This window comes from Pan paniscus, chromosome 8 (genome assembly GCF_029289425.2).
Source record: "Pan paniscus chromosome 8, NHGRI_mPanPan1-v2.0_pri, whole genome shotgun sequence".
NCBI classification, from domain to species: Eukaryota; Metazoa; Chordata; class Mammalia; order Primates; family Hominidae; genus Pan; species Pan paniscus.
Genome location: NC_073257.2, coordinates 112,200,208 through 112,217,031, shown reverse-complemented (window position 1 = coordinate 112,217,031; position 16,824 = coordinate 112,200,208). Strand labels below are relative to the sequence as shown.

General features: G+C 45.0%; 1 protein-coding gene across 2 annotated transcripts in view; it reads left to right on the top strand.

Moving 5' to 3' along the window:
- The first annotated feature begins 1,750 nt into the window (after positions 1–1,750).
- The window catches only part of PKD2L1 (polycystin 2 like 1, transient receptor potential cation channel), a 42,461-nt gene continuing 27,387 nt past the window's right edge, over positions 1,751–16,824 (top strand). The window contains exons 1-2 of one of the 2 annotated variants that reach the window (XM_003825467.4): positions 1,751–2,526; positions 3,064–3,177. In XM_003825467.4, coding sequence (XP_003825515.1) covers positions 2,292–2,526; positions 3,064–3,177 — 349 coding nt within the window. In that variant the 5' untranslated portion in view covers positions 1,751–2,291. Of the gene's footprint in view, positions 2,527–3,041; positions 3,178–16,824 lie in introns of both variants that reach the window. The other variant, XM_055093280.1, reaches the window with a different exon arrangement.

The following is a 16,824-nucleotide window of genomic DNA, read 5'->3' as shown; positions in this document are numbered from 1 at the left end:
CCTGACTGAAAGCTTTTATCCATCGACCACTCTCTTCCCCTCTCACCCACCCCTCGCCCCCAGCCTCTGGTAACCACCATTCTACTCTCTACTTCTACGAGTTCAATTTTTTTAGTTTCCACATATAAGTGAGAGCATAGGGCATCTGTCTCATTATGCCTGGCTTATTTCACTTAACATAATGTTCTCTAGGTTTATCTATGTTGTCGTAAATGACAGAATTTTCTGTGTTTTTTTTTCAAGGCTGAGTATATTATATTGTGCATATATACCACATCTTTTAAATCCGTTCATCAGTTGATGGATACTTAGATTGTTTCCATATCTTGGCTATTATTAATAATCCTGCAATGGACATGGGAGAGGAGACAGCTATTCAACACACTGATTTCAATTCCTTTGAGATTCTTGGAACATATGGTAATTCTATTTTTAGTTTTTTGAGGAACCTCCATACTGTTTTCCAAGATGTCTGTACTAATTTACAATACAGCCAAGCATACAAGGGGCCCCTTTTCTCCACAGCCTTGCCAACGCTTGTTATCTTTCTTTCTTTCTTTTTTCTTGAGACAGGGTCTTGCTCTGTTGCTCAGGCTGGAGTGCAGTGGTGTGATTTCAGCTCACTGCAGCCTCACTGCCTCAGCCTCCCCAGCTCAAGTGGTTCTACCACCCCAGCCACCTGAGTAGCTGGGACTACATGCACGCACCCCATGCCTGGCTAATTTTTTTTTGTTGTTGTTGTTTTGTAGAGGCGGTGTTTCACCATGTTGCCTAGGCTGGTCTTGAACTCCTGAGCTCAAGTGATCCTCCTGCCCTGGCCTCCCAAAGTGCTGGAATTACAGGTGTGGGCAACCACACCCAGCCAAGATCTCTTTATAGGGACACTCAAGACTGATTATTTTGACAAGGCTGATGTTTTGCTGAATGTGAAGGTGGGCTTCAGGCCAGTGAGTAGCCCTGGGTGGGGAGCCAGGAGTTAGGAGAGGAAAGTCTCTCCTCTAGCCTCAAGGAGGAGAAACTGCAGGGTGACCACCACCACCTGTGGGACCAGCCCCATTCTGGGGTATCATGCATGCCTATAGGAGAGCTGGAGCCGGTGATCAGAAGCTGGAGCAGGGCAGGGATGTGCTTGGGGGCCCATGCCACAGTTTTAATTCAGAGACCTGCAGTTATAAAGAAAGCAGATTAATCCTGATATCACGGATAGTTCCACTTTGTGCTCAAGTTTACGATTCTAGGCCCAGGACTAAGCAGAGCCATGGGAAAATGTTCCCAGCTCAGCTGGGTCCAGATATCCACTCCCCTTTAGTCCCACATCATACTGTCCTTGTCCTTTGTTCTCCGATCCAGCCTCCCAACCAGGTCTTAGCCTTTTTCCCATACTGAGCCCCACACCCTTAAGGAACCCCCTCTCTTGGTGTATCTCACCTGTAAGCCATGGAAAGGCAAGCCTCAGAACAAGGAATATAGACAACCTAGGACTCTGTGGTCCTCTCCCCTGCCCCCTCAGTGCCCTGAAGTATGTGAGACTGGGGTTCTTCCTGCCACTGTCCTTACCCCACGGCTGAGAGGGTGAAGTGAGGGAAGGGAGCTGCCCATCTCTGCTCCACCAGGGGACAGCTGAAGGTGAGACAGGACAGGAGCCTCAGACCCATTGGCTGAACCTGGGAGGTGGGCAGAGCCTGGGAGGGGGACAGCGCTCTTCAGCTTTCCTCCCGGCCTTGGTCCCCACCCCAATCCATGTCGGCCCTTTTAGGAGCTTTTAGTGGAAATGAGCTCAGACCCGCAGCACAGGCCCCCGGCTCCCCTCCTGTCTCAGCTCCTCCCATTGCTCTTTGATCGTCTCTTCTGTCCGACCTCTGGGCCATCTCTCCACCAGGCACATCTGTGAGCAGCTCCCTTCATCCCCAGCATCGCCTTTTCCTCCCATTTCTCCTTCCACTCCCAGCTCCACATCCTCCTCCTATTCTCCCCTCTCCCCTCTTCAAACCCCCACCTTCCAGTTCCCTCACCTCCCCTTTTGGCTGGTCCCCTGGGGCTTGCAGCAAGAGGGAGAGAGAGCTCCTGACAGGATTGATGGTCCTTCCCCACCCTGTCCTCTCATCCGCTCCCTCCCCAGCAGGCACAGACATCCCCCTACAAAAGGCAGGAGCCCAGGCTGTGTGGAAACAGCTGCTCTCAGACGCCCTTCCATTTGCTCTCTGCTGGCTAGGCTGGGCTGTGCCTCTGCTCCCTCTTCCTCTAGCTGAGAGTGGGCACCTGGGGTACCGGGCCCCCCCACCTCATTCCCCATGAATGCTGTGGGAAGTCCTGAGGGGCAGGAGTTGCAAAACCTGGGGAGTGGAGCCTGGGACAACCCCGCCTACAGTGGTCCCCCTTCCCCACACGGGACGCTGAGAGTCTGCACCATCTCCAGCACGGGGCCTCTCCAGCCCCAACCCAAGAAGCCTGAAGATGAACCCCAGGAGACGGCATACAGGACCCGGGTGTCCAGCTGCTGCCTCCATATCTGTCAAGGCATCAGAGGTACCAGATAGGGGGACGGTTCTCCTGGGATATTAGAATCAGGAGGAGTCACCAAAAGCTTTTGGGCAGGGGGTGGGGGTGGAATGTGATCTGAAGAAGAGGTGACCTTTCGGTGTCACTTTGGGGTGTATGAATTGCCCATGGTAGTGCTGCATGACCCAGAACACAGAGGCCAGCTGAGCGGTCTACTGGTTGTGGGGAGCCTGGCATGGTCATCACCTGGGGATCCAGAGAGGTATGTGGGAGCTGGTTTGAGGGAGGACATGGATGTGATAGACTACCCCACCTGGAACAGGTGCCTCCTTTCCATGCCTTCATTCTCTACAAGCCAGGGCCTTCACCCCTGTCGACCTCAGGGAGCTGATGGGAAGGGCAAGCATGGGTGTGGGTACAGTAGCCAGATTCAGCCAAGGATGAAGGTGATGGGCAAGGAAGGGCAGGGGTGGAAAGGGGCTAAAGTCCAGAGACAGATGGGTGGGGATGACTGGGAGGAACACTGCCACTGAGCATCCCAGGCATCTCTCCCATGCCCCTTAGGACTTTGGGGAACAACCCTGACTGAGAACACAGCTGAGAACCGGGAACTTTATATCAAGACCACCCTGAGGGAGCTGTTGGTATATATTGTGTTCCTGGTGGACATCTGTCTATGTGAGTAGCATCTGTGTTTGTGTACATCTGTCTGTGAGAAACATCTATGTGTGCATTATCTGTATAAACATTCCTGTGGGCAACATCTGTGGAGCCAGCATCTATCTGTGTAAGCAGGCTATATCCGGGAACTTTAGATAACAATATTCCAATCCCATCTATTTACCTTTGCAGCTTAAGATATTTTGTTTAAAAGGAATTTGTCAGTAGAGGAAGGCAGTTTGGTCAAGAATTACAAGGGGAAACCGGTTTTTGGCAGCCATTGTTTTCTATTGGCTGAAAAGGTGAAAGGTGAAAATATTTTACCCTTCTGTGGAGAGTGGGCTGGCACGGTGGCTCACACCTGTAATCCCAGCACTTTGGGAGGCCGAAGTGGGCACATCACCTGAGGTCAGGAGTTTTGAGACCAGCTTGGCCAACATGGCGAAACCCTGTCTCTACTAAAAATACAAAAATTAGCTGGGTGGCAGGTGCCTGTAATCCCAGCTACTCAGGAGGCTGAGGCAGGAGAATCACTTGAACCCAGGAGCAGAGTTGCAGTGAGCCAAGATCGTGCCACTACACTCCAGCCTGGGGGACAGAGCAAGACTCTGTCTCTCTGTCTCCAAAAAAAAAAAAAAAAAAAAAAAAAGAGTGGAAAACCACTCCCTTCTGTTTGGAAAGATAGTTTGGTGGGCTTCACGTAGTTATTATACTATATCCAATTCATGTTTCTTTAGAGGCAGAGAAAAAAATGGAAGAAAAAAGAGAGGAAGTAAAAGATCCAGGCGACCTTAGATCTCAGATCCCTGTTAAGAGAGGGAGGGAAACACATGGTGTGGTGATGGTCCCATGTGAGAGACCACCATGTCACATGCCATTGGAGGAAGCTTATTGAGGTTCTAGCTATAGACACAAACTGAGAAAGTTTGATCTCTAAGTTGAGAGAAGCAAGTGAAAAGATAGGAGGGCGACTGTGGAAAGATAGAGTCAAAGAACTGTAAATAATAATAAAATTGGACAAAACAGATGCTATTAGACTTGTAGGTAATGACAGCAACTTTGTATTTGGTTTATTACTTCTTTCAAAAATTGCACAAGTGATGTTTGCCTAGTTTAATATAGTTGTGTGTGGGGTTGTGTTTTGATTAAAGCTGTAGGTTGAATCATACAACTAAGATGCCCTCATTAGTAGGTGTTCTAGGCTCCACAATACTCTGTTCTTGTCAGGGTGCATAAATCTTTTGAAAGTGGAGTCAAAGAGTCTCATAACATTAATGTTGATGAAATGTTGTCTTATTTTTTGAGCCACCCACATTTGTGCAAGCCCTCTAGGAAAGCTGGCAGAAAGCACTTTGTTCTGGCTGTGCTCTATCGGAACTCATTCCATGCTGGACAGAGGGGACAGTCCTCTGTGTTTGTCACTGGCCACTCGGCAGGGAGTGAAAGGACACAGTGCATGTGAGGAACAACGGCCGGCCCAATGTACATATTGTGGGGCCCTTTCAATTCCTTTCAGCAAATGGCTGTCAGAAATTCATTTGTTGACGTATTGATTTTTTTTGTCCTAACCATCTGCTAGCAAGGAGAAGTCATCTCCTTTTTCAGATCCCGTGACAGCAGCTGAAACCCACAGGCAGAGCCTTTCTCTATAAATGACTTAAACGTCTCTCTTTCCAGATTAGCCTCTGGAACAGGACTGTTTCTAGCTCCCCAGAGTTACAGTGAACCATTTCTAACTCCATTGTATGGAGCTGGAAAGGGTGGAAGCTTGGGTTCTGGAAGTCCAGGAGTCCAATCCACTCATGTTCTCTGCTTTCTGAGATCTCAGTGCACTGATGCATTGCCAGATGGTCTGTGACTTGCCAAAATCTGAGTCATAGACTTAGTCCAATAATTACAGAATCCTTGAGCAGACAGGGGTTTAGAGCTCATCTAATTTTAGGATGCAGAATACGTGGAATCCTTTCTCTGTGATCCTTCCCATGGTGCTCTGTCAGGTGGCCAACCAGCCCAACCTGGGGAGTGTCAGCAGGGCTGTCACTGTTTCATGAGGCAACCCATTCTACTATTGGGCAGCTCTGTTTCCTTCCTCTTATGGAGCCACCTCCTCTGAGCCAGACGTTGGACTGAGAAACACATAGATAACAGACACTTGGGCCTTTCCCCTCAGAGGCTCACTTTCTTTTCAGAACTTTCTTCTATTAAGCCAACTACTGAGGTGTTCCTGTTACTCTCTGAAGTGACAACCTTTCAACTGTTTGAATGAATATAGCTTGCCCTTGGTCATCTGTTCTCTAGGTTAAATAACTTCTATTTTTTCATGGTACTTTTCTTAAACTAGTCATGATACTATGGTTTTCAGAGATGGTATTATGTAGGGATTGAAGGCATGGGCTCCAAATTTGCACAGGTTTGGGTCAAACACTGTGCACTGCCATTCACCATCTGAGGGCCCTCAAGCAATTTGCTTAACTTCTTTGAATTTCAGTTTCCTCATCGTACTTACCCAATCCAATAGGATTATGTGAGATAATAGCCATGAAATCATCAACTCAGTGCCTGGCATATATTAAAAGCAATTTCAGAATGCTCTCCATACTGGTTGCCTGCCTGCAGACTTCATCTATGTGATGCCTGGCACTGGACAAAATATGCCACGGACAATCTGACCAGCACAGAGTACTGTGATGCCATTATTTCTGTTGTACCCAGATTTGGGGGATCTGTGAGGAAATGCAGAGGAAGTGATATCGGAGCTAAAACCTGAGAGATATGGAGGATTTATCCCCTTGAAAGGGAGGTGAATAGAAAGAAAGTCTCTGGGAAGAGGGGAGAGCATGTGCCAAGGCCCAAAAGGGACAGAGGGCACAGTTTGGTTAAAGTGCATCAACGTGGCTGGAGCAGAGAGTTTGAGAAGCAAAGTGGTAAAAGACAAGTCTGGCCTTATAAGAAGGGGCCGATCATGAGGGGCCTTATAAGGCATGAGAAAGAATTTGGACTTTATTCTGAGGGGGACAGGGAGAGCTATTGAAAAGTTTTAAGCATAGGAGTGACATGACAAATTTTAAGTTCTCCTGAGGAGAGGGCAGAAGTATAAACCTTGGGTCACAGAGGTATCTCTGGGAAAGTTGAGTAGGGGAGATGATAGTCCTGTGCTAAGGATATTAATGGGATTTTTAAAAACAAAAACCTTACCAGGGCCACTGAGTCAGTCTGGTGGCAGTATAGCATGCTGGTTAAGCAGTGAGGCTCTGAAGTCGACTATGTGGGTTCAAGGTCTGGCGCTTCCCCAATTATCAGCTGTGTGATCCTGAGCAAGTTTGCTAACCTCTCTTATCCTTGGACAATGATCATACCCACCTGAGAAGATTCTTAAGCAGGTTAAATAAAATAGCTCACTAATATGCTTAGCACAGTGTCTGTCTGGCACATGGTAAATAGTGCCTATTGTCTTCAAGTCACAGCAGGCACTGTAAAACTATAAATGTGGCATCATAACCCAGCCAGCAGTGGAGGGTGAGGAAGGAAGAATTAATCTGATACCTTTAAACCTCGGAAAACCTCCAAGTCCTGTGGAATTGCACTCTTAATAAAGACCCTGAAATCCTTAGACTACCTGAAAATTTGCCATTTAACTGCCTTGGGCCTTGAGAATTAAAGTCCGCACCCACAAAGTGCTGGCCCCACAAGAACTTTTTATGAAACAGAATTAGGAGGCCTTCACATTCTGATGATTCCTACGACATCTAGTAAGATAATACTAATACTAGTTTCCTAGCCCCTGCCTCTACCTGCCTCTTCCTTTCAGACATATTTTCAGGCAACATGGAGCCTTGGAATGGCCTCAGGAGGGCCACTTCGGCGCTCTCCAAGGTCCTGGCCTCACCCCGCTGATGTCTCAGCTCTCCATTAGGCTCCTTGAGCTCTGGCCAACTGCATCTAGACCATAGGTTCTCAGTGGGGATGATGTAGCCCCCAAGAGTGTAAAAATAGTTTCTCCAAGGGCAAAAAGAATGCTTTAGGTATTACAATGGCTTTTGGGCCACTGAAGAGTCACGGTACATAAGCAAATGTAGAGTCTGTCTGCAGTATCAGAATTGGGAGTGATTAGGAAGAAAATGTCTAAAGAGACTTCTGGGGAGATGGATAATGCAAAAAAGGTTAAGAAACACTGAACCAGATCCACTTAATTTGGCTAGTCAGTATGCTGACTGAGCTCTCCTGCCTAAGGATTGGGAATACACATTATAAGCCTGAAAGCTGGCACCAAGCGGGGTGGCTGTTGTGTTGCTCTATCAGGATGCTGTTTTCTAAGAACTGGAGTGACGTGCAGTTGGATATGCAGCTGTGCCAGTGTGCTTTTCCATGTCAGTTCCCGTGACCGGGTTCAAATGCTCCAGGACCTGTGTTTATTATTAGGTAAACACAGTGGCATGATGAAAACATAAAAACATTGGAGTCAGACACACTAGATTCAAATACTAGCTCCTCTACTTCCTGGCTTTGTGACCTTGAACAATTGTTCTACCAATAAGGATAATAACATTTATCTTCTGGAGATAACATGCATAAAGAACCAAACACAATCACTGGTAGTAGTTATCTTTGTATTATCTAGTCGAAAATCAAAACCCTCACCTGGTCCTCTAGACTGTTCATTAAAAAAATACCTTTCAAGAGAGAAGCCAATCTGAAAAGGCTACATACTGTGTAATTCCAACTATATGCCATGGTGGAAAAGACAGAACTATGGAGATACTAAAAGTTGTCAGCGGCTTCCAGGGGTTGGGGAAACAGAAGGATGAATAGGTAAAGCACAGAGGATTTTTAGGGCAGTGAAACTACTCTGTATGGTGAATACCTGTCATTTTATGTAAAACCCACACAATGTACAATACCAAGAGTAAAACCTAAGGTACACTGTGGACTTCGGGTAATAGTCATGTGTCAATGTAGGTCCATTGTATAACAAAGGTACCACCCTGGTGTTGGATGTTGATAGCAGGGGAGGCTGTACTTACGTGAGGACAGGGGATCTATGGGAAATCTCTGCACCTTTCATTCAATTTTGCTGTGAACCTAAAATTACTCTAAAAAAATAAAGTGGGCTGGGCATGGTGGCTCATGCCTGTAATCCCAGCACTTTGGGAGACCGAACTGGGCAGACTGCCTGAGGCCAGGAGTTCGAGACCAGCCTGGCCAACATGGTGAAACCCCGTCTCTATTAAAAATACAAAAATTAGCCAGGCGTGATGGCGGGCACCTGTAATCCCAGCTACTCAGGAGGCTGAGACAGGAGAATCACTTGAACCTGGGAGGCGGAGGTTGCAGTGAGCTGAGATCATGCCACTGCCCTCCAGACCGGGTGACAGAGAAAGACTCTGTCTCAATAAATAAATAAATAAATAAATAAATAACGTTTATCTTAAAAAGTGTATTAAAAACAACTTTTCAGTGCTGCTTGTGGAAACTTGGAAAAAATAACTTTCATGATTGCAGTTAATAATAATATATTATATCTTTCAAAATAGCTAAAAGAGATGATTTTAAATATTCTCAACACAAAGAAACATTTGAGATGATGGATATGTTAATTAGCCTGATTTGATCATTCCATGATGTATACATCTGAAGAAACATTACATTGCACCCCATAAAGATACAGAGTGAGCCGGGCACGGTGGCTCATGCCTGTAATCCCAGAACTTCGGCAGACCGAGGCGGGTGGACCACCTGAGATCAGGAGTTCGAGACCAGCCTGGCCAACATGGCAAAACCCCTACTCTACTAAAAATACAAAAATTAGTTGCGTGTGGTGGCACACTCCTGTACTCCCAGCTACTCAGGAGGCTGAGGCAAGAGAATCGCTTGAACCTGGGAGGTGGAGGTTGCAGTGAGCCGAGATCGTGTCACTGTACTCCAGCCTGGGCGACAGAGCGAGACTCCATCTCAAAAATAAAATAAAATAAAAGCAGTGATTATTTGTCAATTAAAAGTAAATCAATAAATAACATAAAATTACCTTTCAAAATTTTAGTTGGCTCCACATATAGGGATAGTATTATTTGAGTAGCATCCTGTAAGTGACATCAGACCTTTAAGTGAAAGTACTTTCCCTGGAAGCCCTCAGTTTATCACAACCACCACCACCACCATCATCATTATTAACAGCACAAACAACAAACCTTTATTGAATAATTTTTCAATGCACCTAGCACTATATTATGTACTTTATCTCACTGACTACTTCCAATGACTCTATGAAATTGGTTCTGCCTATCACTCCCATTTTACAAATCAGAAAGATTTAGAAAAGTCAAACAGCTTGCTCAAGGCCACTCATGCAAGCAAGTGAAGAAAGAGGAATCCAACTTAGCAATTGGTTGCCTGACTTGAATTCCGAGGCTTTTAACCACTGGTGTCTACTATGGCCTCTCTATCTGGAAATGTATTGCTCATAAATTTACTAATACCCATCAACATCTTAGCAAGGACCACTCCGTGCCCTACCCTAATAGAAGCAGAGTATTGAGAAATTCTACTAGCTAACTACTATTCTTTCTTTTTATTGGTGTATTTAAAAGATGATATAAAAACATTAAAGAATATTTTAAAATATAGTTGGCTACCACTACATTAAAGAATTTTTCATTTTTCTTATTACCGGTGTTTATGCATACATTCTTACCTAGTTGTATTATATTGTATACTTTCATCATTTATAACATTTCATCATATTTCTAAGTAGTTTTTTTTTTTTTTTTTTTGAGACAGAGTCTGGTTCTTTCACCCAGGCTGGAGTGCAGTGTCCTGCCTCAGCCTCCCGTGTAGCTGGGATTACAGGCGCCCACCACCATGCCCGGCTAATTTTTGTATTTTTAGTAGAGACGGGGTTTCACCGTGTTGCCCAGGCTGGTCTGGAACTCCTGACCTCAAGTGATCGGCCCACCTCGGCCTCCCAAAATGTTGGGATTACAAGCATGAGCCACAGTAGTTTTTGTTTTTGTTGTTGTTGTTGTTGTTTTGAGACAGGGCCTCGCTCTGTTGCTCAGGCTGTTATGCAGTGGTGTAACCTCAGCTCACTCCAGCCTCAAACTCTCGGGTGAGCCTCCCACCTCAGCCCTAAAAGTAACTGGGTCTACAGGCATGCACCACCACACCTGGTTAATTTTTGTATTTTTCATAGAGACGGGGCTTCCCCGTGTTGCCCAGTCTGGTCTCGAACTCCTGGGCTCAAGCCTTCCAAAGTGCTAGGATTACAGGCGTGAGCCACTGTGCCTGGCCTCTCAGTAGTTTTCATATTTCTTTCCTTCCTTCCTTCCTTCCTTCCTTCCTTCCTTCCTTCCTTCCTTCCTTCCTTCCTTCCCTCCCTCCCCTCCCTCCCTCCCTGCCTGCCTTTCTTTCTTTTTCTTTCTTTCTTTCTTTCTTTCTTTCTCTCTCTCTTTCTTTTCTTTCTTTCTTTCTTTTCTTTCTTTCCTTCTTTCTTTCTTTCTTTCCTTTCTTTCTTTCTTTCTTTGTTTCTTTCTCTCTCTCTCTCTCTCTCTTTCTTTCTTTTCTTTCTTTCTTTCTGTTCTCACTCTGTTGCCCAGGCTGGAGTGCAGTGGCGCGATTTCAGCTCACTACAGCTCAACCTCCTAGGCTCAAGCAATCCTCCCACTTCAACCTCTCAAGTAGCTGGGACTACAGGGACACACCACCACACCCTGCTAATGTTAAATTTTTTGTAGAGATGGGGTGTTGCTATATTTTCTTTTTTTTTTTTGAGACAGTCTCGCTCTGTCACCCAGGCTGGTGTGCAGTGGCGCGATCTCGGCTCACTGCAACTTCTGCCTCCTGAATTCAAGCAATTCTCCTGCCTCAGCCTCCCAAGTAGCTGGGATTACAGGCATGTGCCACCACGCCTGGTTAATTTTTTTGTATTTTTAGTAGAGATGAGGTTTCACCATATTGGCCAGGCTGGTCTCAAACTCCTGACATTGTGATCCACCCACCTCGACCTCCCAAAGTGCTGGGATTACAGGCGTGAGCCACTGTGCCTGTGTCGGGTGTTGCTATATTTTCTAGGCTGATCTTCAACTCCTGAGCTCAAGTCATCCCTCTGCCTCAGTTTCCCAAAGTGCTGGAATTACAGGCGTGAGCCACCATGCCCAGCCAGTTTTTATATTTTTATTTTAAGGACTACAGTCACACTGCAATTAACTAAAACATTTCTCTGGTTGTTTCAGTATTTGCCTATCATGGTAAATGTATCTATAGCTGCAGCTTTTTTTCCCCACTTCTTTAAATTATTTCCTTGGGAATTGATAAGGAGAGAGATTACCACGAGGGCAAAAGATAGAAATATCTCCTTAGTATTTGCTATGTGTTGTCATTTTGCCTCTGTAAGGGATTATACAAACTTATTATGCCACTAGTGCTATAAGATCACATCAATTTTGTCACAACCTCATCAAAATTGGATGTTCTCATTTATAATTTTTATTATTAAATAGGTATAAGATGGTACAACTCACATTAATTTACTTGCCTTTTATTACCAATGAGGTTGGACACTTTTCTCATGCTTTAATTTATAATGTGTATCTATTTTTGTGTAAATTGCATGAGAGATGTTTTCAGGGGGACAAAGGAGGAAAGGGAAAGTGGGGAACTTGGACCATTAGACCCTAGGTGAGGAATCAACCACCAGCGACCTCATTTCCAAGATCTGGGCTCTTGGGAGTGGAAAGAATAGCCAACAAAGTTAGCCATCACCTGCACAGCAATTTGGCAGGGGACAAGCCCTAGTAGACTATCATGGTCAACCATACTGACCATGTTTCTTCTCCCTTATGCTTTATTCTAGGAACTGGTGGACCTATAATCCAAGACTATTTGGAATCTCATCTGGCTAAAATAGAGCTATCTTTTTCATGCAGGCAATATGGGTGACCCATCAATTGTCTGATAATAATAATGTAAATTGTGCAATCCTTTAAACCTTACACAGAGATTTCACATGTATCATCTCATTTGATCCTGACGACAATCCTGTAATGGCTCAATATTTTTCTTTCTTTCCACAGGTTAGGGAAATGTTATTACTGTCATTATGAATAGTTTAGGAATGATTAATCACTCAGAGCTCTTTCTGAGGGATGGAGTCAGTCCTGTCCCAGCTATTCCTCAGCAGAGAAAGTGCTGGAGAATTATCTTCCTGGCTCTCCCTTCCCACTGGGCCCACACCATCATCATGATATTTATGAAAGGGCTTCCAGCCCTTTGTCTTCTTGGAGGGATTGCTGTAGCCTTTTGTTGATGGAGGAAACATTGAAGGTCTTTGTGTAGAAATAATGGCTGTTTGTTTTAGGAGACATTATTGTTATCTCAAAGGTGCACCTGGGACTAGCCCTGTATAGGAGAGGCTCTAAGCCAGGAAATGGCTGGGTCTGGTCACCATGGAGCTGGGGAGGAGGGCAGAGACCCTCAACCTTTAATGCCTAATGGCTACATGCCAATTAATATCAATTGGATGCTCTTAATCCATCACTAGTTGTAAAGAAATGCATGCCTCTCTTTACTCTGCTTTCTTTTAGTGGATTTCAAGGTTCTATCCATAGATTGGTGGAATTGCACTAATAGGAGAGGTTGAAGTGAGCTTGTCAAGAAAGCTTGACAGTATTTCTAGAATCAACAAAGAAAGGAGCAGAAATATATTGGAGGTTCAGAAAGCGTCTGTGGCTGAGTTCCTGTGTGGCTGTAATGATGTCAGAAGATACTTTGTCATATATAACCACGATTTTAGTGAAGGCACAGTTGTATAACGGAAAGAGCGTGTGACCTGGAATAAGGTGGTCTGATCCAAATGATGGTGCTACCAGTTATTAGCCACGCATCTTTGGCAAATAGGTCAAGATACTTAAATCATTCTAAACCTTGATTCCTCAAGTGAGAATAACATCTGCTTTTGTGAGGTTGGTGGAAAACAAATTAGGTATTTAGTAGTACAGTGCTTGGAGTATAATAGGCTTTCAATAAATATTAGTTGCCATTCCCTGTCAAGATATAAATTAGGAAAATATTGAAATACATCTCAGCCAGGCTCAGTGGCTCACGCCTGTAATCCCAAAACTTTGGGAGGCTGAGGCAGGTGGATCACCTGAGGTCGGGAATTCAAGACCAGCCTGGGCAACATGGTGAAACCCCATCTCTACTAAAAATACAAGAATCAGATGGGCACAGCGGTGTGTGCCTGTAATCCCAGCTACTCAGGAAGCTGAGGCAGGAGAATCACTTGAACCCCAGAGGTGGAAGTTGCAGTGAGCCGAGATCACGCCACTGTACTCAGCCTGGGCGACAGAGTGAGATTCCATCTAAAAAAAAAAAAAAGATAGAGAGAGAGAAAAAAAGAAAAGAAAAACACGCTGGGTGCGGTGGCTCACGCCTGTAATCCCAGCACTTTGGGAGGCCAAGGCGGGTGGATCACGAGGTTAGTAGATGGAGACCATCCTGGCTAACACGGTGAAACCCCATCTCTACTAAAAATACAAAAAAATTAGCTGGGTGTGGTGGCAGATGCCTGTAGTCCCAGCTACTCGGGAGGCTGAGGCAGGAGAATGGTATGAACCTAGGAGGTGGAGCATGCAGTGAGCCGAGATCACGCCACTGCACTCCAACCTGGGTGACAGAGCAAGATTCTGCCTAAAAAAAAAAAAAAAAAAGAAAAGAAAAACATCTCAATACTCTGGATTGTTGTAGATGAGGCCAGGCTGGAGTACTGCTGATGTAAGTGGCTAGCAAAAGAGCATATAACTCGTATTACAAGGCGAGAGTTTGAGCACTAGCTCTGCCTCTTGCCCTGAGCAAATCATGTACACTCTGAACTTCATGATTCATAGGAAGTTTTGTTCATGGGTAAGATGGAATCAGCAGATATGTCTGATAGGCAACTGGGAGACATTACATAGGAAAACTCTTTGAAAACTATGAAATAAGGTACACAGGTAGGGGATTATAAGGATATTGACAATTATGTTATTGGGTGGTGGCAGCAGGATTGCTGAGATTTTAAGTTCAGACAGAACCTCCAGACTGGACAGAGGTTCTACTCACAAAAATAAGGAATGAGGGCAATCTTTTCTTCTCTCTCTCTTTTTTTTTTTTTGTTTGAGACAGAGTCTTGCTCTATCGCCCAGGCTGGAGTGCAGTGGTGCAATCTTGGCTCACTGCAACCTCCGCCTCCCAGGTTCAAGTTAGTCTCCTGCCTCAGCCTCCGGAGTAGCTGGGATTACAGGTAAGCACCACCACACCCAGCTAATTTTTGGTTTTTTTTTTAGTAGAGATGGGATTTCGCCATGTTGGCCAGGCTGGTCTCGAACTGATCTCAGGTGATCTGCCCACCTCAGCCTCCCAAAGTGCTGGGATTACAGGTGTGAGGCACCATGCCCGGCCAGAGCAATCTTTTTCAAAGGTGTCCTCTGAGGACCCCTAGGGCTTCCTGAGACCTTTTCAGGTTGTGAGGTTCTCTCTTACCCCGAAACATATTTGCTTAAGGTCATATTTTCTTCATATACTTCAACCAAAATAACATATTGCAACAGATTATGCAGAAGCAGATACGAGAATACAGCTGTCTTCTATTAAGCCAGACATTAGGAGACTTGCGAACATGGAAAACCATTCCATTAAAATTTTTCTTTGTTTGTTTGTTTTGAGATAGGGTCTCACCCTGTCACTGAGGCTGAGTACAGTGCTGTGATCAGGGCTCACTGTACCCTTGACCTCTTGGGCTCAAGCAATCCTCCCACCTCAGCCTCCCAAGTAGCTGGGACTACAGGCATGTAGCACCACACTCGCTTAATTTTTGTTTTTTTGTAAAGACAGGGTCTCGTTATGTTGCCCAGGCTGGTCTTGAACTCCTGAATGTAAGTGATCCTCCTGCCTTGGCCTCCCAAAGTGCTGGGATTATAGGCATGAGCCACCGTGCTCGGCCAAATTTTTGGGGGGTTTGTTTGAAAAAATATAGTATTTTTAAAAGAATAAAAAGTGTTATTTGTGTTTACATGTATAGGGATTGTTATCATTATTTTCAAATGAATGAGTTAATACATATTTACATTTCTCCTGAGTTTTAATTTATTTTATTTTATTTTTATTTTTTTGAGATGGAATCTCAGCTCTGTCACCCAGGCTGCAGTGCAGTGGGGCGATCTTGGCTCACTGCAGCCACTGCCTCCCAGGCTCAAGGGATCCTCCCACCTCAGCCTCCCAAGTAGCTGGGACTACAGGCAGGTGCCACCACACCCAGCTAATTTTTTGTATTTTTGGTAGAGATGGGGTTTTACCATGTTACCCAGGCTGGACTCGAACTCCTGAGCTCAAGCTATGCACCTGCCTTGACTTCCCAAAGTGCTGGGATTACAGGCATGAATCACTGTGTCTGGCCAGTTTTAACTTTTAATAAGGTAATGATTGATAGATATAACCCAAATAAATGAAAACTGTTTGTAGTCCTCAAAATATTGAAGTTGCAAAGGGGTTCTGAGAACAAAATGTGTGTAAACCACTGGCTCAGAGACTGAGTCTAAGCTGGTCAAATTAGATTATTTCATAGCATGGAGGAAAAGAACAGATGAGACAAAGAGAGCTTATTAGCAAAATGCTGAAACTAAGTTTGAGATCCTGGATAGTCACACATTCATTCATTCAAACATTTATGAAGTCTTACTATGTGCCAGGCCCTAGGTCAAGTGCTGAGGGTTTTGAAATACCTGAGACAAGGCTGGGCAAGATGGCTCACACCTGTGGCTCAGAATTTTGGGAGGCCGAGGCAGGCAGATCACCTGAGGTCAGGAGTTCGAGACCAGCTTGACCAACATGGAGAAACCTCATCTCTACTAAAAATACAAAATTAGCCAGGCGTGGTGGCGCATGCCGGTAATCCTAGCTACTCCGGAGGCTGAGGCAGGAGAATTGCTTGAACCTGGGAGGCAGAGTTTGCAATGAGCTGAGATCGTGCCATTGCACACCAGCCTGGGCAACAAAAGCAAGACTCCGTCTCAAAAAAAAAAAAAAGAAATACCCGAGACACATCTTCTGCCTTCAAGGAGTAAGGAAGGCTGACATGTAAACAAACAGTGACATAGAATGTGATGAGCGCTACAGTGGAGGGTGCACTGGGACCATGGTAAGAAGTGGGAGACAAAGTGGTCAGGGAGAGCTGGGAAATCTTGAAGGTCCCAGAGACAGGTACCATTCATGTCTGGGGAAGCCCAAAGTCATCGCCATTTGCTTGCCTGCTTATTTTAACAGTGTTAAAACTGTTTTTAACTGTTTTTAAGTCATTGCCAGGGAGGCCCAAAGTCATTGCCATTTGCTTGCTTGCTTGTTAGTTTTAATAGTGCTGGCTGTCAGCCTGGAGGAGGCAGGGGATGGAGGAGGTAGCGCCAGCCAACTAAGGCCTCAGGCTATGAATATGCAAGAGTTTTGCCATAGTCAGAGTCTCAAAGGGCAAGTAAGAGGAAAAAGGTGTAAACCAGCATTTCTTCTCATTCCATTACAACATAATTCTACCCCCTTTCCCCTACAAAGAAAATCAGACTGGTAATATATTTATTAAATTTTTACCTAATACATAGTCCTTGTTTTTTAAAAGTCAAATAATATAGAGAATGTAAAAATCCCTCT